Source organism: Schistocerca gregaria, chromosome 9 (genome assembly GCF_023897955.1).
Source record: "Schistocerca gregaria isolate iqSchGreg1 chromosome 9, iqSchGreg1.2, whole genome shotgun sequence".
Taxonomy (NCBI): Eukaryota; Metazoa; Arthropoda; class Insecta; order Orthoptera; family Acrididae; genus Schistocerca; species Schistocerca gregaria.
Window position 1 is genome coordinate 73,202,162 of NC_064928.1, and position 26,597 is coordinate 73,228,758.

The 26,597-nt window shown below is 37.8% G+C and overlaps 1 protein-coding gene across 1 annotated transcript in view; it reads right to left on the minus strand.

Annotated features, from left to right (window-relative positions):
- LOC126291430 (uncharacterized) overlaps positions 1-26,597 on the minus strand; it is a 127,350-nt gene that overhangs the window by 44,981 nt on the left and 55,772 nt on the right. The window contains exons 10-11 of the mRNA XM_049984945.1: positions 6,300-6,413; positions 5,578-5,679 (exon numbers count right to left, since the gene is read on the minus strand). Of these exons, the coding sequence (XP_049840902.1) occupies positions 5,578-5,679; positions 6,300-6,413 (216 nt within the window). The remainder of the gene's footprint in view (positions 1-5,577; positions 5,680-6,299; positions 6,414-26,597) is intronic.

The following is a 26,597-nucleotide window of genomic DNA, read 5'->3' on the forward strand; positions in this document are numbered from 1 at the left end:
ACCAGGTGACCAGTCTACCCCAAGGGAGACCCTCACCACGTGACATTTCATTTTCAATTAATTTTCTATTCTGCACTCACTTATCTAACATCTTCCGTTACAGTATTTGTTTGATAATTGAAAAGAGAAACCATATTATGGTATTCTGCAGTGAGACAATTTTGGAAAACCAAATTTGGTATTTTGATCTCCTCTCTGTCATCTTCTATTCTGATGTCAATGCAGTCAGAGTAGATGATTTCATTCTGCTAAGTGACTTTACACAAACTAAAACTTCTTAAGATTTTTAGTCAATATATTTCTTGCAATGCCCTCATCACGCTCATTTTGGTGTCATTCAACTTCTGTTTGTCTACCAGGTTTCAAATTCATTTAAATCAGAGACGGAATGCCTTTGCTTTCACAGCAACTTTCTAACACTGTTACTGAACCACAGTGGGTCTTTTCCATTCCTCACAAGCTTGTTTGGCACACATTACTCTAAAGTATATTGTAAAATGCTTTGGAGTTTTACCCATTTGTGCCACACACATTCATTCTCAGAGCAGAATATTTGTTGGTGACTACTTAGATACTCTGCAATTGGTACTCTGTCACACTTACTAATGAGGATCATTCCATAAATCATGGCAACTATGGTACGTCTTGTGTTACTGTGACAACATGTGAACTCCATGATGTGTGCTGAACCAGTAAAACAGTGTTTATCAGAGTGCCAACATTAAGTAGGGTTCGAGTACAGGTTGTCACAGAAAGCACTGAAATGAAAAACAAGCATTCAGACTTGGCAAAAATTTATTGTGCACGAGTACAAAAGAAGCAAAAATGAATCAAACTCAAGTACTGTTCTTCGAAATAGACCCACACTGCATCCACACAACACTGTCAGTGATGTGGAAGCACTGAATGCCATTGGCATTGCTATTACCAAAATTTCATAAGGATTTCCATCATTTTTGCAAGGTGCCTCCCACAAAATGACTTGTTTTGTTGTGGAGTGAGATTGATGTCAGACGGACTGAGGTCTCATGATTCGGGTGGGTGGGGGGAGGATTTCCAACACCCACAACTTGATGATGCCTACTCTGTGAACTAAAGCATTATCATGGAGTATGATTACATTATTCAGCAGTGCCAATGATTTTGAGAAAATGTACATCATAGATTGTACAACAGAAACTTGTGGTGGTATTGGGCATTGTTGGAGTGACTGTCACTAACAGGGTGACAATCCAGAATACCATGGTTCTGATACACCAGAATGAGCATGACCATTGTATGTCATGCCCTATCATGACCACAACTGGCTCTGAGTATGATGCTACAAATAGTAAGATGACTTTTCACTCTGCATGTGATGCTAGTTTCCTTCCACTGAAACGAACTGAGGATGGCCTCAGAACCCAAGTGGCAGGTGTCATTCATGCTGATGTGAGCATTTTCCAGCTGCTTGCCTCCAGTGCACTCAATAGTTGCCAACAGTGCCTCCTCCACATTTCAGCTGAGACCTCCCAGTGAACATACTAAGTTCACATTGGCATTCTTTTCTGACCCACCTGCTATAAGGGGCAATCAAAAAGCTTCCATTTGAAGGTCATAAAGTCCCGAATCAATCACGCAAAATCACCATGATCTTTGAGGCAGTCATCACATTGATGCAACAGGTTGAAGATACCAGTTTTATAAAAAACCATCTTCTGCTGTATGAGGGTATCTGTAACTAACTGCTGCACATCAACCCTCCAAGGCCTTTTATAAGGGACTACAGGGCATAAAAATTACACGGAGAGGAAATCAGGACTGTAGGGTGGCTGCTCATGTGTCTTTCAATTGAGTAAGCATTACTACTGTGAGATGACATTTGCGTCTCATGTATTGTGTTGAATTGCAACCAATACGGAACTTGGTGCACTGTTATGCAATGGTGGTTTTCGATAGACATGCTGCCCCTCACACATTCTTCATTCTCTGGTACTTGTCTAACAATTTTTGGCATGAGTAGCCAAGAAAAGAATAACAAGATGTTGGTCCTGTTTTTATGCATTTGGTAATAACTTTGTCACAGTTTACATTTTCTGCACACACATTAGAAAGACACGAATGCCACAATGATCCCACGCCTTCATTTTATTGATTACATAACTGAATTAGAATCATTCTACATTGCACATACAGTACAGCAACAGCCTCAAATGGGAAGATTTTGATCAACCCTTGTATTTCTCTGAGGGGCTCCATTACCCAACTAACACTGGAGATCCCAGTGACGAAAATCCTACCCTCTTGTGAATTTATGGACTTAACAAGAAAATCAGTCACTGGTCCCACAGCCACAGCCCACTCCAATATCTTATCAACACTGGGGTAAAAAATCTATTGCTAAGGAATAAGATGCACCCAGTTGCATTTTTGCCTTCCACCCACTGTTACACAAATCCATCACAGTAATAGGTAAATCTGGTGGCACACTTCGGTACATTGGTAGGATACTTGGAATATGCAGTAACTCTACAAAAGAGGCTTGGTTAAAAACACAGGGAGCTGGTTAGTGTGTCATTTTTACTTTTCTACATGTCTATCAGCAGTACAAAACTTTTCACATTGTGAAGGTAAGCACTTGTGAGCAAAGCTGTCTCATAATCTATTAGTTTTCTCAACTGATTTTTTTTTTATACAAGTAAAATATTACATTAAGTCAAAAATCTATCTCACAGCATAACCAATCTTTTCATACTCCATATCATGGAATTTTGGGCTGTTAAAAAGAAGGTGTGAGTCTGAAGTAAGTATCATAGCAACAAATATGCTTTGATGGACAGCTTGTCTGAGTAGGCTTGATTATATTTGATGTGAAGGCATTAGTAATCACTCCAGTACTGTGCCATATCTGAGAGAAAAGTGACGATACATACATGTGGGCATGAGCTGTATGCAAAGATGATCTTTGCAGTGGAAGTCAGTAGATAGAGTCAACAATGACAGTGTTGGGGAGACACATTAGATAGTGACCTAAAGTTGCCATAAAACTGCAGTGCAACAAGGCACAAAATTTGATATATTAGAAATAATTTATCCACATATGTAGTAGACTCCATCATACTATTGGTAAAATGCTAAAGAAAAAGAATAAGAATAAGAAGACAACTGATAAACCTTTCAGTTTCCCCATCATGTGGTCAGCACCAGCTGACTGTTAGTGTAATTTCTTTCTGCTGTGGTATTCACATGAAAGTTCTTTAAAAGATTCAAATCATCTCATTACCAGACTGACAGAGATACCAGCAATTATCAATCAGGCAATGTAATGTGTTCCAAGCTGATCTGGACAATACTGTCAATTTTTGGCCAAATGCTTCAGCCGAGTAAAAATAAGACTCCTTAAAAATTGCACAATGGGTTTTGTCTGAATTTCCATACCAAACAAAGATGAAAAATGGACAAATGGGGTATCAAACTGACCAGTGTGAGATCTAGTTTGCAAAAAAAATATTTAAATGCTTGAAAATAATCATGTTAATTAAGGAAAACTTAAATAGTGATTTGAGAAAAAACTAAAATATTTCATGAACAGCTGCTGCTTGCTAGCTATATAAATGAAAAGTCAAAAAGTTCCTCTTTTCAAGACCTTGTTATTTTGTGCATAAAAAGTTACACAGGTAATTTAACTGGCAAATTCGTTTCCTTCAAATCAAGTACTAAATTCAGGACATTTTGGGAAGCAAATGAGATGTCAATAAGATAAAGCTTTCTGAACAAAAATTGAAAACAAAACATTTAAAAATGTTATTCAGATATTATGAAATGTTTTGTGCACAAATAAGAGATAAATTAGTTTAGAGAAGCATTTAAAGTGCCTTTTCATGATGCTTGAAATCATGCCAACAAATTAGGTTTGTCAGTTTTTTCTCTAATCTATTTCATTTCATACTTTTCGACAAATCATTTCACAGTCTTTGACCAGTTCTGATGGTATTTTTTGTAATTGTATTTTTACATAATAGGGTCCACAACTATAAAAAATTTCTTGTATGAAATAATATGCCACATTTATTAATAATCATTCTAGAGAATTTCAGCTCATTGGTATGTATGAAGAATATTTAATTAACTAATCATGTATCATGTGAAATGTAATAAAAACACATTGGGATCATCCCAGGACTACAAAGCAACCAAAATATGATTATGTGATTAACACAGATTTTAATGGCATCATATCATGAAATGCAGTAGCCATACACTCCACAGTACAACAACATCCTACCAAAATTGCTGCAAGAAGCTCACTGACATTAAACTTCGAAAAGAGTCACTGTATGCAATTCAGAACCTGTAAGAGGTTTCCACCCAGCATATGCATAAAGTATGAAGAAGAGCAGATAGAAGAGGTTAACAGTCTTAAATTCCTCGGATTACAACTTGATAATAAATTCAGTTGGGAGGAGCGCACCACAGAACTGCAGAAACGCCTTAACAAATCTGTATTTGCAATTCGAGTGTTAGCAGACATAGGCAACATAAAAATGAAAAAGCTTGCATACTTTGCCTACTTTCATTCCATAATGTCATATGGTACAATATTTTGGGGTAACTCTTCAAGTCAAACAAAAGTTTTCAGAGTCCAAAAGCATGTAATACGTATTATTTGTGGAGTAAATTCATGGATGTCCTGTAGAAACCTCTTCAAAGCACTGGGTATACTAACTACTGCCTCTCAGTATATTTATTCCTTAATGAAATTTGTCCTAAATAATATATTTCTTTTTCCAACAAACAGCTCAGTTCATACACACAATACCAGGAACAAAAATGATCTGCACAAGGACTTAAAAGCACTTACTTTAGTTCAAAAAGGCATCCACTACTCAGGAACACTCATCTTCAATAATTTGCCATCAAACATAAAAAATTTAGTTACAAATAAAGATCAGTTTAAAAGGAGCCTGAAAGACTTACTAGTGGCCAACTCCTTCTACTCCATTGACGAATTTTTTAATAGAAACAAATGATGTGTACATTCATACTATTAGTATTGTTACTTCAGCTTTTTAAAAATAAAAAAAAAATAAAAATAAAAATATTCACATGTTCCACATCCACGAGGATCTCCTCAGCACACAACTAATCTAATCTAACTAATCTAATATAATCCTCACTAGGCCACAAAAGCCCAAGGGATCCCTATTGCCACTGCATCATCCTCTGCTTTGTGGCATCATGTAGATATGGTAAGGAGGGACCTTTGATCAGCACATTGATCTTGTGGCCATTCTGCAGACTTTCTGGACCGCAGAGCCACCATTACTTGGCCAAGTAGCTGCTCTATTGGCATCACAAGGCTGAGTTCTACCACTAAGGAAGAGTCCTTGTCAGTACCAGGAATCAAACCAATTCCTCCACATGGCAACCATTCATGCTGACCCCTCAGCTATAGATGCAGACTACAAATTGGTATAGGCCAACCACAATCCTATGCATCTGTACTCTAAAAATTACTATAAATTTTTTGATCTATTTCTGTATAACAGTTTTAACTGCAGTGTGAAATCATTCTTGAACTGTGATTCATATTCTTACCTCTTCCCTTACATGCTCCTTCTGTGAGTCAGTATGTCTTTTTCCCAATTCCTCATCATGAACCTTATAATCTCTGTAGACTCTGTTTCTTGTGTGGGACTCCTAGAACAGCAGAAAAAAAAGATCACGTTATTTCATTCATAAATATCATTTAAAGTAAAACCATATTATTTATAATTGCAGTTCAGCTTCTACTATGAGATGTCCCACAAGTACTTAATAGTATAAAATTTTATTGTGTGGTCTTCCATAACACTAATACTATTCGTATTTTTAATTTATAATATATTTTAAATACATCTTTTTGCTTCTGTATACAGAAAGAATGAATTGTACTTTTACTTATTTCTGTTAATGTTAATAATACTACTCTAAAGTTAATGAATTTAAAATTCCCTTTTATTCACTTTTTTCCCTAGTCATCCACTAACCCTTTGTTCAGCCAAAATTTACACTATTTGTACTTTTCCTCAAGAAATCATAGAAGCTTAATAATTAAACCATAGCTCTTTGGGTCTCAATAAAAATAATGATTTTACCACAAAATTTCGTTGGTACAGAAATTATAACACAGACTAGATTTGGTATTATCAATATGAATAGTTTCAATTCAAGATCATAGTCTACTTGAGATAATGTAATCTTACACATCTGACACTAGTTACAGACATTTGTGCCAGGAATGTGGAAAGAATAGAATAATATTTAGGATCTGTACTTACTTTACTACGTCTGTGTTTCTTCTGTTTTGAATCAGCTTTCCATTCTCTATATCCAACATGGTCTTGACTATTATCGTAAACAGGAACAGTAGGTGTCTGTATTCCTAAAAGATCCTAAAGGCATGACGAAATTTAATAGTACATTGCAAACAAATTACAAAACATTCCGAACGAAACATGTATGTACAAAGTAATCTGACAGGCTTCTTGTGATAGGAATGGATGAATCTTAGTGGCAGCAGAAATGTGGATATTTGCTTTTATGTTCATCTCACATGACAAACTATAACTAGACAGTTACAATTACAAATAAAAAATACTCAATTTTGTTTATTAGTGAATAGATTTGGAGGGAAACACTTTTTCTCTTTATTTTGAATACTTACCTACAGTGAATATATGTGGACTCTCAGTAATTATGTCTGTCATTCACATAGAGTTCATAAGTAGTTCAATGTGTTTCCCTCCAGAGTATCAGTACACTACAGGGGTAGCCGTGACACCACATGGAAACTTTGCTTTGTCACATTATAGTAACTGCATTGTTGGAAACTGGTTTCTTGTTTCCATATTTAACAAATATTGATTCCTCAAACTGCTCACAAAACCATCCATGAAATCTCCCAGAAAATTGTGAGGGCTGTCTGAAAAGTTCTTGCCCTCACCCAGAGATTGCAGCACTACTCACATGACTTTCTTTCCCTCTAGATTGGTATGCATGTTTATATATGCCACATAAATTTGTAAATAAAATAGAAAGAAACTTCCACATGGGAAAAATATATTAAGAACAAAGATTCCAAGACTTACCAAGTGGGAAAGCGCTGGTAGACAGGCACAATAAAATACACAAACACACACACAAAATTTCGAGCTTTCGCAACCAGCGGTTGCTTCGTCAGGAAAGAGGGAAGGAAAAGGAAAGATGTAAGTCTTGGAATCTTTGTTTTTAACATAAATTTGTAAGTTATTCTGTGTATCAGTTGGTTATAGGCAGTTCTTCAGAGCAGTTATAGTGTGCATGGTGTTACAAATGAAAAAAATTGAGTATTGCACAATGATTAAATTCTTCCTAAAAGAAGATTTAATATCAACCAAAATTCATTTGCAGCTTCTAAATGTATATGACAGATATTCACCTTCAGTTTCCACCATGAAAAAATGAGTGCCCAAGTTCAAATGTGGCTGTGAAAGCATGTAATTTTATCTATGAGAAGGGCATCCAAACATGCAAGTGCACTGGAAATCATTAACAAAGTGCATGATATGACTTTGGAAGCTCAGTGTATAAAGGTGTGTGAAATTGCTAATGCTCTACAAATATCAAAAGAAATGTGTTGGTCTCATCTTGCACCAGGAATTGAACATGGGAAAGCTTCACACAAGATGGATCACAAACGAATTCACATGTCACTTCCTACAGCACCAGGAATTGAACATGGGAAAGCTTCACACAAGATGGGTGCTGCATGTGCTCACTGTGGATCACAAACAAATTCACATGACACTTCCTAAAGAGTGCTTGGTGTATTTCAGGAAAAACAGAAGTGACTTTTTGTGTTGATACATGATAGTACATCAAACGTGGACTCACCACTACACACTCAAATCCAAACAGCAGTCTATGAAGTCAAAAGAAGGTCAGGATATAATATTACAGTGCCCATGTAATTCTATTATGATGCAAAGTTCCTTTAGACAAGTATTTATCAGCCGATACTGGTCGAGTGACTTTCAAGTAAAAAGTCCAACCCGTACAGGAATATAAGTCATGGACATATGAGTACAGGTCTTAATAAAATAGAAAGAAACTTCCACATGGGAAAAATATATTAAAAACAAAGATTCCAAGACTTACCAAGCGGGAAAGCGCCGGCAGACAGGCACATGAACAAAACACACAAACACACACACAGAATTACGAGCTTTCGCAACCGATGGTTGCTTCTTCAGGAAGGAGAGGGAAAGACGAAAGGATGTGGGTTTTAAGGGAGAGGGTAAGGAGTCATTCCAATCCCGGGAGCGGAAAGACTTCCCTTAGGGGAAAAAAAGGACAGATGTACACTCGCACACACACACACACACATATCCATCCGCACATTCACAGACACAAGCAGACATATTTAAAGGCAGTGTATGTGCGGATGGATATGTGTGTGTGTGTGCGAGTGTACATCTGTCTTTTTTTTTTCCCCTAAGTACAGGTCTTAGACGCACATTTGATGACATATTTACACTCATATGTCTGTAAATATGCCATATATATAAAAAACAAAGATGGTGTGACTTACCAAACGGGAAAGTGCTGGTAGATAGACACAACAAAAACAAACAAACACACACGCAAATTTCAAGCTTTCACAAGCCAAGGTTCCTTCATCAGGAAAGAAGATTTCCCAGTTGGTAAGTCACAGCATCTTTGTTTTTTATGTATATTTTTCCCACGTGGAATTTTTCCTCTATTATATAAATATGACTTGTTTTTCTTGTATTAAGCTGACACGTCCTACATCCCCTGACAAAAAAAGTGATGCAACTGGAAGAGTGGGAAGAAACAAAATAAAATTTGAGCAGTTGACATGGTATGTGATGTTATTTCAGTGATCACAAAACCAAGTTCTATTTACAAAGAACTTGTCAGTGTGAGGCCACATATCAGGATGATTTCACAACCGACTGACCTGGATGCATGCACTGGTTCATTTGGGAAGGGTGTCCAAAGATGCTGTTTCCTCTCCTGGGGCTATGTGGCCAACCACAGTTGTAACTGATACTTGATATCTTGGGTACTGGTACTGGGACAGAGTTGACATCTGAGCTGTTTTCACACAGGTTGTATTGGAAACAGATATGTGATCTTACTAACCTGACAAGCACCTTAACATCTATCAGACAATTCAATTCATAGAGGCATGTACCACACATGGACAAGCACTGCTCTGTTGAAAAATGACAGCAGGATACTGCACAATGGTCTCATATGCAAACTCAGTGACGCAGGGTTCCCTGACAGGCTCGTACTTCTCATACACTCATACCTCACGGACAGGAGTTTAAACACTGACATGCAAAACAAACAATCAACACAACATGGTATTCAGGCTGGAGTACCCCAAGGAAACATCCTAGGGCCCATACTGTTTAACATCTACATTAATGACCTTCCAGCTACATGCAACATGGTGGTGGCAATCTATGCGGATGACACTGCCATTGTCGCACAAGATTGGAAACCTGCCTAACATTAACTCATGACTACAGACTGCACTCAGAGCGGCAGAGCCTTGGTTGGTGAAATGGCACATTAGAGTAAATGTTGATAAGTGTGAAGCCATCCCATTCACTAGAAGACTGAAGCTATTGTGCAAACATTAAGACTGCAACCAAATAACACTACACGTATGACTAATACGTTTCCGTGAGAAGGTCAGATACCTCAGTGTCTGGCTGGACCGGAAACTACTCTGTGGGGACCACATTCAACACATGACCAACAAAGCAAAAGCATGGCTCTAACAACTCTATCTAACGCTATACAGGCATAGCACACTGAATAGGAGGGTGTCCAGGTCCATGTACACCACACTTATTGGACCTCTGATGACGTATGCTGCTGTTGTCTGGGAATACACTGTGCCTACACTCCTGTGGCATCTGTAACTCATACAGAACAAAGTATTCAGAATCATAAGCAATGCTGCACGTTACACATGCACCATGGATCTTCACTGGGAATATCAGCTAGATACCTTCTTACAGGTATTCCAAAAACACTCCACACGACTGAACAGAAACATGAGACACTCGCATAACCCATTTATTATTTCTCTGGGTAAGTACAACCACAAACATAGATGGAAACATAATAGACCAAAGACACTATTAGCAAGGAACTAAACATCTATGGGCCATAGCATGCTAACACATCAGTACTAGCCAGCCCCTGGAACACAGCTACTACTGGCAACACCAGACTACACTGTGAGCTGATCTATGGCCGATCAGCCACTAATATATGATGACATCAGACTGTTACAGGGACAAAGCCAATGCTGCAGGCCCAGGAGAATTCATAGGAGCCCAGCTGAAGTGCCCAGACTGACCCATCTACAACGAGCACCTGCAGTGACAAAGGTAACAATGCATGATACCTTGCACTAACATAACCTCACCTTGCATGCACTGTCACAGCTAGCAAGCTGTCACTGCCATTACTACCTGTCCTACTGTCACAGAGCTTTTTTCTCTTGGCACTTGCCTTGGCACTCTTTTCCCTTGGTCCATAGAAACTGCTACCCTTCAATCACTTTCATCCACTCTCTATCTCCTGATGGACCATGTCATTGAGTAATCCTACCCAGATGCATGGACAACATCCCAGCCTGCATGCTGTGACTCCTGTTTAAAAACTAACATGTTATATATTGCTGTAAAGTAATCCTTCTGCAGATCCATTATTGATACTGATATGATAGACTGAAACCAAGAACCTTGCCTCCCATGGACAATTCTCTAACTAATTGAGCCATCATGACGTAACATTTTAGCTAAAATTCTGCCAATATATCTCTCAAGGGCACCCCAATGATGTGAGGGGTTTAACTTTTAGGCTGCCTTGGATGACCAACAAACATATGAATTTAGTATCAGTTTTAAGCAAGCCATATAATCTAATGGATATTGACTATTAGCCAGTGTACTCAGAGCCATTTGTTATGAAATCTCTAAAGTATTTCACCATCCACCTAGCAAACAGGGTTCAAAAGTACAAACTTCTCAAAGTATGCAGGAAATGTCTTTCAGATTGAGAATATGTGAACACCGGAGTGTATTTGTCCCAACACAATTTCTTATGTACATTAATGACTCCCCACTTTATCTCACACTGTGTGAAACACTGATAGCTGCTGATGTAAACAATACAGTAGTTGCAGTCTGGACAACCAAAATGTTAGGAGTAAAGGTGACAAGATGCCTATGGCATTTCATGACTGGTCTACAAACAATAAGGGACCTCTTAACATAAAAAAGACTAATAACTTGAACTTCCACATAAGTAAAAAACTCAAAACAACAAGATTTGAAGTACATGAGACCACAGAGCTTGTACCTAGCACAAATTAAAGTAGTCTGAATATGTCATAGTACTTAGAAAAAATTAGCAGAGTGTCCTATGAGCTGTGAAAAATACCGGGCCTAAAAACAGCACACTTTGCACACATACATTCTACCATCAGTTACAGCATAATGGTCTAGCAGTCAAATGCTCAGAATATGGAAAATGTGCTCAAACTGTAAAAAAGGGCCATCTAAATAATGACCAAAAGTAAGAAAAGGACACATTGTATTAAGCTACTTAAGAAATTGAATCTTTTGACAGTTCCTGTTGAATAAATCTTTCAAATTACAGTATTTATACATAAAAACATTCAGCAATGTGAAGCAAATAGCTCCATACATGATCACCAAAACAAATACAGTGGTTCCTTGTACCTGGATAGAAAGAATTAAACAATGAAATTTCAGGATGGAATATCAACAGCCTAAGGAAAAAGATAAATTACTGCTCATTGTAAAGATGACATGTTGAGTTGCAGACAGGCCCAATGAAACAACTGTTACTCATTTAACTTTAGGCCAAAGTTTTGTTCAGAAAAGAAAACACACACACACACACACATCCACAAATTCAGGCACACCTCACACACACACGACTGTCGTCTCCAACAGGTCAGATTGGCCAGAGTAAGCAGTGAATTATAAATTGCTAACTATAGTTATCACATCAGTGATAAATCTGGCAATGATTTAATGGGAAATATAACGAACTGTAAGCAATTTGTCCTCAATAATTGATATGGTACTCCAAATCTGTGACACTCTTCTTAGGTTCACAGTTGGATCTTTATGTCAAGTTAACACATTATTTTGATGGTCCAACTGATCATAATCTTCAGGCTGTTCCCAAGTCTCATCAAGCTGATGCCATACTAAAGCTGACACTTCTTCATAGGCCAACTGAGAGAACTCAGCACATGCACTGAGTGTCACGAGTGCTGCTCCTACTACAGTGATACAGACCTGTAGATATGAGGGGATATCCAAAAAAATATCATTGCTGCAGGCAGAACTGATGTAATATGCATTTCTGCTCCTAGGCATGTATAGCGAAACCCACTGCTACTTCTGTGCCACCTGTGTTGTTGACCTGGCTTGTTATATTCATCTGCAGTGATTGTTTTTGCTAGTGCTGTTGTGTTCTTGTTTTGCTTTTTATGTTGGCAAGCTTAAGTGGATAACGTGCAGCGAGTATTTGGTGTCCCTCGAGTGTCGGTCTGCAGTAGTCCGCTGTTAGGTGAGTGACGTGCGGTCACCTTACATGAAGTCCTATGGGCAACGTCATTGTCACTGTGGACAACAACGTACTGCAGCGAGAGAGACGAGTGGAAAGGTGCATTTCACAGTTGAGCCACATTTTCCCACCAGCTGTGCACTAGGTCAAGATTGCACAGACTACAAAAAACTTTTAGTGGCTTGACATACGTCACCGATCCTAAAGGTGAAACAGACAACAGAGTTGGAAAACGCTAATGTGGACACCTCCAGCATTGGCCATGTGCCAGATCTGATATCTGGTCGAGAGCTGTAAGATTCAGTATGATGACATGACAATTGGGGGATAACTCACAAACACAAAGCCACCACCTTTTTAGCTCTGTGGCAGAGCACTGGTCTCGTAAAGCAGGGGTCATGGGTTTGACCCTCACAGAAGGCATTCATTGTTTTACTTTCCTGCTGAGAGCAGAGCTAGCTCAAGCAACATCTAACATGTGGCAGTACACTGATCGAAAGGGAAGTTCTACAGCCTATGACAAGAATTCTACTTGCCTCAGAGGTTTTCTGAATGCGTAGGCAGAACACTGTTTTGTGTGCATTTTGTAGTATAATGTCATGCTCGGCAATGACATTCATTTATGAGCCTCGCTATAGTGTGGATGCACGTCGTTCGTGTGAAGAGGTGTAAGCAGATGCTACCTTTTTGCGTGATGTCTGCAGAAGGTATACTAGCTGTATTGATAAAAAGAGCAGAAGTGAGTAAAAGTCAAAGCCTCCATGGCCCAATCGGCTAGCATGTTCGTCTGTTAACCAAAAGGTTGGTGATACGAGTCCACTCAGGGGCAAAATCGTTTTAATCGCCACTGAGGTGAGGACAAACGTCAACTTTATTAGAGATACGCAGCTACTGTGATGATTTGGCTGTGTTTAAATGATACCACAGAGCCTTATGCACATTTAGCCAAGTGATAGTGTGAGTAAACACGTGGCCCTGCACAGACGTTCTACTGTTTTCCTATTTATTCGTCATGTGTGACACTGCAGTGGAGCGATGTCCACTAAAGAAGATGTATTATTTACATTTAATTTCAGTCTGTACACTGTAAGTGCCATGTGACAGAGCCCCTCTCTTGATTTCAGTTTGTATTTGGTGTACCTTAAGCATCGGTTTGCAGTACACTGGGTGATGTGTAGTTTTAAACTGTTTTAATGTTGATAATGGCTTACCAAGATTATTCTATGTGCAAAAATCAAGTTTATGAGTTGTTTGCTTGATATAAAAATGATGATATGTTGATTGATGACCAACCTTGTTCTGGATGTTCATCAACTGCCCAAACTTACAAAAAACATTTAAAAAATTTGAGAACTTGTGCTCAATGACAGTCAACAGACAATTGATCAACTGTCAGAGATTAGTGGCTTCTCTTGGAGCTCAGTTCAGTGAATTTTAATGGAAGATTTGGGAATGAAACGGGTTGCTGCCAAGTTTGTTCCTTGGGTTCTGACTGACAATAAAAAAGAACTTCGAGCTGAAACATGCCGTGCTTTGAAACAACAGCTCGAAATTGATCCAGATTTTCTGTCAAAGGTCATTACTGGTCATGAGTCATGGTGCTGTGATCATGATGCAGAATCCACCCCCCCCCCCCCCCTCTCCCCCATGCAACAATCAACCTAATAGGAGACGTTATCATCACAGCATCAATAAATAAATAAATAAATAAATAAATAAAAATAAAAAAAATAAAAATAAAATAAAAAGGTCATCAAGTTAAATCAAACATCAAAACAAGGCTGATTTGCTCTTTTTATGCCATTCAGAGTTTGTTCCCTTAGGTCAGAATGTCAGTCAAATCATTTGGAAGATTTAAGGAGGTTACGCAACAGTGTTCATCAAAAATGACCCAATTTGTGGTAGACATGGGTAGAACAGCCACCAGAGTGCATTAGTGTTGTTGATACCTGATGTTGTTACCAGGCCTACTAAGAGTATATAAGGGGTGTGAACAGCACTAGGTGTTGAGTGATCACTGTGAGACACATGGAGATGCATACTCGTATGAGACAGGATTTTCAGCACATTACAGAGATTGAAAGAGGCCTCATTTTGTATCTCCACTCAGCTAGCTGGTCATATTGTGCAATATCCGGATTTGTGAGGTATATGGATGTGATATTGGCCAAATTTGGGATTGCACAGGAGCATTAGGGCAGGCATACTCATTATTGAGTTTACATCTGATCATATGTAATCACCGTGAGAGGAAATTGGCATATTGTGCACCAAGCATATTGCAACCACTTGACATCATTTCCTACCATCTGAAGACTAGTAATGGACTCCTTGCAACATTCTGTGTCATCCCACACAATCGGTCAGAGACACCAGCAGGTGGGCTAGTGAATTACTGTCCCACACACATGCTGCCATTAACACCACAACACGTAAAGCTGTACTGGAAGTGGTGTTATGCTGATGAGTGGTGTTGCATTATATCCAATGCTGAATTGCATGTCTGTACTACCCCAGATGACCATAGCCAGTACGTATAGCAATGACCAGGATAGAGCGCCAATTATTCACGTGTTTTGGAGAGGCACAGAAGTGTTACTCCTAGTGTCACTGTGTGAGGAGCCATCAGGTATAACTTCAGGTCATGTTGGGAAGTGATCTCTAAAAGCACAATGGTACCTCATAGACGTTCTGCTTGTTCCAATACTCTCAAAGATATCTGAGGCACTAATTCACACACAAATAAGCAGCTTCTTTGGAAAACACAATATGCTATGTAGCAATCAGTTTGGTTTTCGCAAGGGGGGAAAAACAACAGGGGCCATCTTGGAAGTCATTGACCAAACCTTAACAGCTTTTGAAAACAATAACATGGTATCACTGGTATTACATGACCTAATCAAAGCTTTCAGTTGCATTCCTGTTGACATACTACTGAGGAAACTAGAGTTTTATGGGGCGAGAGGGAACACTTTAGCTGTGGTAAGTTCTTATTTAAATAACTGAAAACAATTTGTCTCAATCAGAAATGTAAATTCTTCAGTAATGGAAATGAGCACAGGTGTACCACAAGTGTCTATGCTTGGACCCTGCTTCTTCATTGTAGCTATCAATGATTTACTTAATAACATAGCCCACCCTGTCATATGTTATGCTGACAATACAATGCTCCTTACCATACGTCAGAACATTTCAGACCTGAATAGCGTAACAAAAGAAACACTTGACAAGGCCCTGGACTGGTTTGCACCCAATAAGCTCCAGTGCAATCCTGATAAAATTCAACAACTTTTAATGGGAATATTAAATTAATTAGGCAATAAGTCAGTAAAACTCTTAGATATTCACATTGACTCAAAACTCTATTGTGAGGAACATGTCAATCATGTGTGTGATTAAATATACTGGGTAGCATACATTATCTTGAAAATAAGGAAGGTAATGAGCTTGGAGTACCTTAGGGTAACATACTTTGAGCTATTCCAGTGACATATTTCATATGGTCTGATTCTATGGAGAAACTCCCCTCACATCAAGAACATGTTGGAATTACAAAAAAAATCTTACACATAATATGTAAAAGAGGTAATAGGGAGCACTGTTGTCGCCTTTTTACCAGACTCAGAATACCCACAATTATAAATTTACACATTTATGTGTCTGCACTCAATCTTAAAAATAATATTTCAGAATTTATTGCCAGAGGGCAAATACATGAACACAACACCAGAGCTAAGACTAATTTAGACACACCATGCCTCATTATTAGCAACAACAGTAAATTCCCACAAAATAAACCCACTCAAAATGTTCAATAACTGCCAATTCATGATCAATCTATGGATATATTTTTTTAAAATTAAGTGGTACAGGTGGCTGTAAGGTCATCCATTTTATGACATTAAAGAATTGTTCAGGATGCCAGAGAAGGAAATTAGCATTTAAAAGTTTTCTGTAGTTAAATATATTATTGTGTGTTATGGTTAGTCATGTGTAATTACATAGTGTAAATAATTTGCAATAACTGTGTAAAAGGTATACTATTCTATACAACATTATATTATAGTATAGGTTATTGCATTAACTTTTGGAAACTATCCTAGTGTAATTTGGTACACTGCCATACTTAAAATGTATACTATAATGTATAGACACTACTTTATTTTATTATTATGTATGTACTACTACATCCTGTATGACGAAGACAATATCATTGTAAAATTATCTATGGTGAATAAATTCTTTATTCATGTGTTACCTCTCAAGCAACAATATCATGGTGCTATTTTTCAACAGGATATTGCTTGTTGTAACACCTCAGTTCAGTTCACAGTGATAAAAGCTATAGAAAGAATAATCTAAAATTAAGAATAGAATTTTTAGAAGGGAAAATAGTGTAGAACCAGAGTTTGGTAATTGCAGATCAAAATTATAGTATATCAGCAAGTAGTTTAATGTCTAAGTACAGCCAAGCCACGGAAGCTCCGCAATGGAGAAGGCAGTGACGTTAAATTCTTGTAATGAAAAGCCTATAAAAAAGCCTGATTGTCATTGTTGTGGCCTTTTTTCCTTGATTGTTTCGTTAAAGGGTGGGGAGCCCATGTCAGTCAGCAAGGCAATAATTAGATTGGACTTTATTGTGTTAAGATTCATGGTAAACTGTTAGAATATTACGGAGATTAAAAGTGATGTAGTGTACAATCTCTGACTGTTGGTAGCAATGGAGTATTAAGGGGATTTTACAACTTTAGTGCTAGACTGGAACTTTACGGACATACAGATGACAGAAACTCAAATTATCTGCTGATACAATTGAATTCAGAGGTACCGGTATTCAGTTATTAACGTGCAGACTTTTTAAAGTGTTGTGTGCTGTTAGTTGCAAATCTGGACGTAGAGCACATGTATATCGGCATTTGTGGACTATTTAGATTCCTCCAGGCTAGGAATCTTTTAAATAGACCATCATCCATCACCATCTTAATCCTTGAATATAGAGTGAGAGTGAAATACAAGGTTGTTGTACTTATCTCATTTACCTAGTACTAATCAGTGAAGGTTTTACAGAACCAAAGCTATTCAGCAGTAAGTCAGCACCATTTAGTGGAAAGCATAGGCATTAACTAACATGCTAACTGAGTTGAACGTTGACGTGTTTTATGGACTGCTTAATATGAACTTTTGTGACACTTTGATGTCCCCACTCCCTGCGAAAGGTGGCGCAGGCTGTCTTAATCATAAACGGGGTGAGTTTTAGCCAGGCAAATTACTAAATAAAAGCAATATTTACAATATTTGCAGTAATAGCAAAACACAAGGCCCGCACCTCATCAGAGAGTCATCGCTGTCACGTCGGGAAGTAAAGCCGAAAAACCTACCGACGATACATGAGCAGACGTCAATGTGGAGTACCTAAAAAGGGAACCGCAAGAGTGTTGAGGATGCTTCATTGTCCGCATATGGTACATGTCTCTATGAACTATCTGCACAGATTTGAGGTACTTCAACAGCCAACAAGATCCCCAGATGAGTCTGTGATGGAAATTTACCCCAGTACCAGGATCTATAGGATATCAAGGATCTGTTACAACAGTGTGGCTCAGTTGTCTCAGGAGAGGATGCAACTATATGACATCCTTTACAACTCAGTCTATGCATGTGTTAAGGCCAGAGGGGGAGAGGGTGGGGGGAGAGGAAAGGTCTAACATCATACTAATAACTGGGATAATACCGCCAAGTTTTTTATAAATTCGACTCAATTTTGTTATCACTGAAATAACATCACATACCCTCTCAATCCATGGAGATTATTTCATTTTCTCCTGCCCTTCCAGGTGATTCACCTTTTTGTTAGACAGTGTAGTTCAGTAACAAATTGAAAAAGATTATCATTATTGCCTTAAAAAATAACTGATGTTACATCTGTAATTTTATTGTTTTTGACGTAAGATTTAATCATTCTTGTCTTGTCTTGTTCTCACATTCTGTACTCATCATTATGAGCCATTTGACATTCACAGTTCTCCTCAATATTTTTCCATGTATTACAGCATTGCACTACATGAATACATGTTGAATGTACATTATTTTTTCCCCACCTACCTTCTGTTAGGCTGTTGTCTTGGTCTCTTCTTATCTCTTAGATCCCCAAACTAATTTTGTGGGTTCATTTACTGTCCACTCCCCTTGTTCCATGTCAAATCCACTCCATTTCATTTTCATTAGTGTTATTATTACATTATCCATTCAACTTTGTTTAATGACCAACCCATTTTTTTCCTCTCCTAATAATTCCCAACATGAATCCCTTCATGAGTCATGAGAAACCCTTAGTCTTTGAGTGGCAGTACAGGGGACTGAACCTGGGTCCTCCCTATGACAGTTGTCTGTGCTGATCACTCACCTAGGAAGGCGATAACACACAAAAGCCACCAGATAAATATTTTTATCATTTGTGTCTGCTACGAGGTGTCAGCTGCATTTCTCTTGTTTTCCAACAGATATATGTGATTTTCTTTTAGCTCTGTTTAGTTAGGGTCAACAGAAACAAATAATTCTCATAACATATTTCATGCAACACCCAGTGTAAATGGAAAGCTTTGGTTTTGTGGTACAATATGAATTATTTTTAAAGTGTAATTTTATGTGCCCTTATGCTAGATGACTCCCAAATTAGTCTAATGGAATATTTCTTTTATCAGTATATATTAACACAGACTAAAACATGAGTAATAACCAGTACTTCAGCAGCAATTGAGTTGCTTGCCTGATTTGATCAGCCTTGTGTCCTGCACTGTCTTCTACCACCGTCCGGCAGTGCTACTCAGCTGCTACTGAAGTGCTGGTTATTCTTCAGGTTCTACTGTTCTCGTTAATAATGAATGTAGAATGTAGTTTACTTGTCTCATAACATACAGTTACAAATCAAAGATTTTTGTAATGGAGACACATCTGATTACTTTTTTAAAAAAAGGTTGTAATAATTAACATATTTAAGCAGGAATTTCTGAATTTTTTGACATGAACAATTTAACAAGAACATATGTATCACTTATGGTAATTTTGCAGCTTGCAATACAATTTATACAATACATTAACAATTTATTATACAATACATAATATTTATTGTTCCTTTTCTTTTCAAATTGCTAACTGTCGTGCAGGAATTCCTCAGCTGAATAATAACATTTCTCCACTAGTGTATTAAATAACAATCTTTTCCATATTTAACAGATTTGTGTTATTTAATTTATTGTAAATTTTTAATCCCGATGTACAATGGTGTTTGAGTGTAAAGTTTTAAATTACAAGAGGGAAGTTCAAAACTGTGCCTGTGATGAGTACTGTAATTGTGGTCAAAATGAAAATTGACAATCGAGATTTGATTTTTATATATGAAAATAAAAATTTCGTAGATGTTCAGAGAATAAATTGTTGGTTTTTGTATTTTTTTTCCATTTTGATTCACAGTAACCCTCTGGTTTCTTTCAGATAGATAAGCACTGAATCAGTGTTATGCCCTGTCCATGATCCCATATCTCTCTAACTTGTGTAGAAGTAGCAAATGATTGACAGAGTCAAAAGCTTTGCTCAAATCACATACAATACCTGTGACCTTTTTACCCTTGTTTAAAGCAGAGCTTATCTTTTCAGTGAATTCCCTGATAACATTTATTGCATTTTTCCCCTTTTGAAGTCCAAATTGATTTTTGACTATAATATTGTTTTCTATAAGAAAATTTTCAAGATGTTTTGCAACAATCCCTTCTATCACCTTAGCAAAAACTGGCAGCAGAAAAATAACGTGGTAATTTCCCATGTCATCTGGTGAGTCTTCCTTGAACAATGGTCTTATTTCAGCATATTTTAACACATCCAGGAAATATCCTTCCTCAAATGACTGATTAATATTTTCAGCCAGTGGATGAGAAATTATGTTATAAACAGCCTTGACTACAGTGGTTGGAATATCGTTCCACCCAGCTGATTTCTTGTTTTTAAAGACACTATGCTGTTGTTGTGGTCTTCAGTCCTGAGACTGGTTTGATGCAGCTCTCCATGCTACTCTATCCTGTGCAAGCTTCTTGATCTCCCAGTACCTACCACAACCTACATCCTTCTGAATCTACTTAGTGTATTCATCTCTTGGTCTCCCTATATGATTTTTACCCTCCACACTGCCCTCCAATACTAAATTGATAATCCCTTGATGCCTCAGAACATGTCCTACCAACTGATCCCTTCTTCTAGTCAAGTTGTGCCACAAACTTCTCTTCTCCCCAATTCTATTCAATACTTCCTCATTAGTTATGTGATCTACCCATCTAATCTTCAGCATTCTTCTGTAGCACTACATTTCAAAAGCTTCTATTCTCTTCCTGTCCAAACTATTTATCGTCCATGTTGCACTTCCATACATCGCTACACTCCATACAAATACTTTCAAAAATGACTTCCTGACACTTAAATCTATACTCAATGTTAACAAATTTCTTTTCTTCAGAAACACTTTCCTTGCCATTGCCAGTCTACATTTTATATCCTCTCTACTTTGACTGTCTTCAGCCATTTTGCTCCCCAAATAGCAAAACTCCTTTACTACTTTAAGTTTCTCATTTCCTAATCTAAATCCCTCAGCATCACCCGACTTAATTCAACTACATTCCATTATCCTCGTTTTGCTTTTGTTGATGCTCATCTTATATCCTCCTTTAAAGACACTATCCATTCCATTCAACTGCTCTTCCAAGTCCTTTGCTCTCTCTGACAGAATTACAATGTCATCGGCGAACCTCAAAGTTTTTATTTCTTCTCCATGAATTTTAATACTTACTCTGAATTTTTCTTTTGTTTCCTTCACTGCTTGCTCAATATAAGATTGAATAACATTGGGGTGAGACTGCAAACCTGTCTCACTCCCTTCCCAACCACTGTTTCCCTTTCATACCCCTCGACTCTTATAACTGCCATCTGGTTTCTGTACAAATTGTAAATAGCCTTCTGCTCCCTGGATTTTACCCCTGCTACCTTCAGAATTTGAAAGAGAGTATTCCAATCAACATGAGACACTATAATATCTTCTAAATATTTTGGGATCATTATTTTGAATGCTTTAAGGCTTGAATTTTGTTGTATATTTACAAAGTTGACATCTACCTTGTCCTGGTGGTCTGTGATATTTACTTCTGATTTTGCCACATTTATGCAAAAATCATTGAAACAGTTTGACATTTGAAATGGATCTATAATTGCTTTCATGGTTTGCCCTGTCTTTGGTGGGATAGGAGATGTCTGTGGCTGAATTGAGTAGGTGATTGTGGCAGAATGTATGAGACAGGTCTTGAATCCTGGTCTATTGCAGGGATGTGAGGAATGAGGCAAGGAGTTTGGACCAGAGGTGGATCGGGATGGCTGAGGATATTGCATAGGTTTGGTGCACAGCAGAATACCAATGTGGGAAGGGTGAGAAGGATAGTGTTTAGATATTCATCATTTGAGGGTATGAAATGCACCTACTTATATTCTATCAATTGAACCTATACAATATTCCTGTCCATCCATACTCCATCCTTGCTCCCAAACCCTTGCCTCACGGTTCATATCCCATGACTAATCTGTAGACATGCTGCAATGTCATTCAGTGTCACTCAGCAGCTTTCCTTCACTATGTCTTGAACTGCTGCAATGTTCTGTGGAGTCGCAACTCATTGTGTCTGACCTGGACGAGGAGCATCTTCCACTGAAGTCACACCATTTACAAACTTCCTACTCCATTCGTAGACTTGCTGCTGTGAGAAACATGCATCACCATACTGAACCTTCATTTGTTGATGAATTTCAATAGGTTTTGCACCTTCACTATGCAAAAACTGAATAACAGAATGCTGTTCTTCCCTGGTGCAAGTCACAAGTGGAGCGGCCATCTTTCTACCAACACTGTAATGGTAAGTGTGCATCTACACTATGCTGCCACCTACAGGCCATTCTGCATGCTGTTTGTAGCATGCTTACCAACTTACAGGATAACAGCATGAAATTCCTATTTGTTATTACAAATTTATGGTTTTCATTTGATTCACTCTCATAATTTTGCAGGTACACCCAGTGGCATGTGAGCCTACTGTCTGCAAAATGAGTTGATGATAGAGTTAATAGTAAAGAAGTAATATGCCCAAATTGAAACATCATGCATTTGTGAGAAAGTTCTCACAAATCTCACCATTTATGATGGCATAATCTCCTGAACTGTGTGCCATACAATAATATATTTTTCTAGGTACATTTAGTGGCATGTGTCAATACTAGTGGCATATGTCGATACTATCTGCAAAGCATGTTGTGAACTGAGTTAGCAGGAAAGAAGTAATAAATTAAAGTGTCACAAATGATGTGGCCATATCTCATGCATCTCAGTGTTTATGACATTATATCTTCTGAACTATGTGTTGTACAATGATATATTTTTGTAGGTAGATTCAGCAGCAAATGTGGATATTATTTGTGAAAAGTTGTGTCAATAACGATAGTAGCAATGAAGTAATAAATTTAAACATTTGGCATGATGCAGTAGTTTTTCATGAATTCAATGTTTATGATGTCATACTTTTGAACTAAGTGCTGAACAATGATACAATCTTTCTGGTACATTCAATGATATATGTGAATACTGTGTGCAAAATTTATTGTGCATACCATTTCTAGTAAAGAAGTAATAAATTAAAATGTCATGCCTCATATAGCAGTTTGACTGTATGAACAGTGAAAATGTAGTAAAGTGATAAAGCCCCTTACCCTACAATGATTCTTAACAGACAGTAAGGTCATGTGTTCCAAGTTTGACTGAAATCGATCCAGTGGTTTAGGACGAGATGCAGAAAATCATTCATACATACATACACACAAACATACACACATACGTCTACTTCTAGAATTTGTATGGATGTAGTTAACAGATTAAGTTTCTGAGAGTTGATTCTGTTTCATTAATATATATCTTGACTGATTCTACATCTCTGTAGGCACTCATTCTCATTAGGACCTAAGGAACATGAAGACTGAATGAATAAATGAATGGATGAATGAATGAGCATTTAGAAATAATCAGGAAGAGGAAGATTTGTAGTTCACAAACTTATTTATAAGCATAAGGGATACATGGATAGGAATTCTTTGAGTATTTATGTACATTCTCCGTCTTTTCTACAAACTTTAAACACAGTGGAGGGGGCAGTGTCTATTGTTAAATCTTTAGTTGAGTCGGCAAATGCCACAGTCACATGACACAGCTGTGCCCTCTATTGCAGCAGACACAGATGCAAGTCTCCACAGGAACTAGGTTAAAATATAATACCTTGATTAATTACCAGTTGCTTACCCGTTGTATATAGTCTCTGTATCCTGCAGTAGAAGATCCCAAGCTTGAAGAGTAAGTATTCACTGGTATTATCCGCCTCTCTCCATCATCATAAAGTGAATGCTGTGAAGATAAAATGTGAATAACTGCTGCTGCCCAACATGCACAAAAAAGTTTGCATGATTATTGCCCAAAGCTGAATAGTGCCAGATGTTTGACATTGCAACAACAACTTTGGAAAAATGTAATAAAGTTGTACAACATCTTGCCTAACCATACAAAAATTATTTTATTTTAAAAAAGCATGTTTCACAACACTTTCTGTAGAATTTTTTATTCAACAATTGCTAAAGTTTTATACTGCAGTTAAGAAACCCACAAAACTAAGCTAAAATGTAGATATTGTTTTCCAAATTATTATGTATCACCATAGCTACTGGTGTGCTACAGACACAAATCACACAAGTAAACAAATACAAACCAGAAAAACAAGCTAAAAACAGATATGTGTAGCTCAGACTAGCTATATATACTATGCTGTTGTTGTTGTTGTTGTGGTCTTCAGTCCTGAGACTGGTTTGATGCAGCTCTCCATGCTACTCTATCCTGTGCTAGCTTCTTCATCTCCCAGTACCTACTGCAACCTACATCCTTCTGAAGCTGTTGAGTGTATTCATCTCTTGGTCTCCCTCTATGATTTTTACCCTCCACACTGCCCTCCAATACTAATTGGTGATCCCTTGATGCCTCAGAATATGCCCTACCATTCAATCTCTTCTTCTAGTCAAGTTGTGCCACAAATTTCTCTTCTCTCCAATTCTATTCAATACCTCCTCATTAGTTATGTGATCTACCCATCTAATCTTCTAATCTTCACCATTCTACTGTAGCACCACATTTCAAAAGCCCCTATTCTCTTCTTGTCTAAACTATTTATCGTCCACGTTTCACTTTGATACATGGCTACACTCCATACAGTTACTTTCAGAAACGGCTTCCTTACACTTAAATCTACACCCAATGTTAACAAATTTCTCTTCTTCAGAAACGCTTTCCTTGCCGTTGCCAGTCTACATTTTATATCCTCTCTACTTCGACCATCATGAGTTATTTTGCTCCCTAAACAGCAAAACCCATTTACTACTTTAAGCATCTCATTTCCTAATCTAATTCCTGTAGATTTAATTCCACTGCACTCCATTATCCTCGTTTTGCTTTTATTGATGTTCATTTTATATCCTCCTTTCAAGACACTGTCCATTCCGTTTGGCTGTTCTTCCAGGTCCTTTGCTGTGTCTGACAGAATTACAATGTCATCGGCGAACCTCAAAGTTTTTATTTCTTCTCCATGGATTTTAATGCCTATTCCGAATTTTTTTTTGTTTCCTTTACCGCTTGTTCAATATACAGATTGAATAACATCGGGGATAGGCTACAACCCTGTCTCACTCCCGTCCCAACCGTTGCTTCCCTTTCATGCCCCTCAACTCTTATAACTGCTATCTGGTTTCTGTACAAATTGTAAATAGCCATTCGCTCCCTGTATTTTACCCCTGCCACCTTTAGAATTTGAAAGAGAGTATTCCAGTCAACATTGTCAAAAGCTTTCTCTAAGTCTACAAATGCTAGAAAGGTAGGTTTGCCTTTCCTTAATCTGTTCTCTAAGATAAGTTGGAGGGTCAGTATTACCTCGCGTCTTCCAAAATTTCTATGGAATCCAAACTGATCTTCCCCGAGGTCAGCTTCTACCAGTTTTTCCATTTGTCTGTAAAGAATTCATGTTCGTATTTTGCAGCCATGGCTTATTAAACTGATGGTTTGGTAATTTTCACATCTGACAACACCTGCTTTCTTTGGGACTGGAGTTATTATATTCTTCTTGAAGTCTGAGGGTATTTCGCCTGTCTCATACATCTCACTCACTAGGTGGTAGAGTTTTGTTAGGCCTGGCTCCCTCAAGGCTGTCAGTAGTTCTAATGGAATGTTGTCTACTCCCAGGGACTTGTTTCGACTTAGGTCTTTTAGTGCTCTGCCAAATTCTTCAAGCAGTATCATATCTCCTAATTCATCTTCATCTACATTCTCTTCCATTTCTATAATATTGTCCTCAAGAACATTGCTGTTATATAGTCCCTCTATGTACTATTTCCACCTTTCTGATTTCCCTTCTTTGCTTCAAACTGGGATTCCATCGGAGCTCTTGATATTCATGCAAGTGGTTCTCTTTTCTTCAAAGGTCTCTTTAATTTTCCTGTAGGCAGTATCTATATTACCCCTAGTGATATTCGCCTCTACATCCTTACATTTGTCCTCTAGTCATCCCTGCTTAGCCATTTTGCACTACCTGTCGATCTCATTTTGAGATGTGTGTATTCCTTTTTGCCTGGTTCAATAATTGCATTTTTATATTTTCTCCTTTCATCAATTAAATTCAATATCCCTTCTGCTACCCAAGGATTTCTATTAGCCCTCATCTTTTTATCTACTTGATACTCTGCTACCTTCACTATTTCATCTCTCAAAGCTACCCATTCTTCTTCTACTGTATTTCTTTCCCCCATTCTTGTCAATCATTCCCTAATGCTCTCCCTGA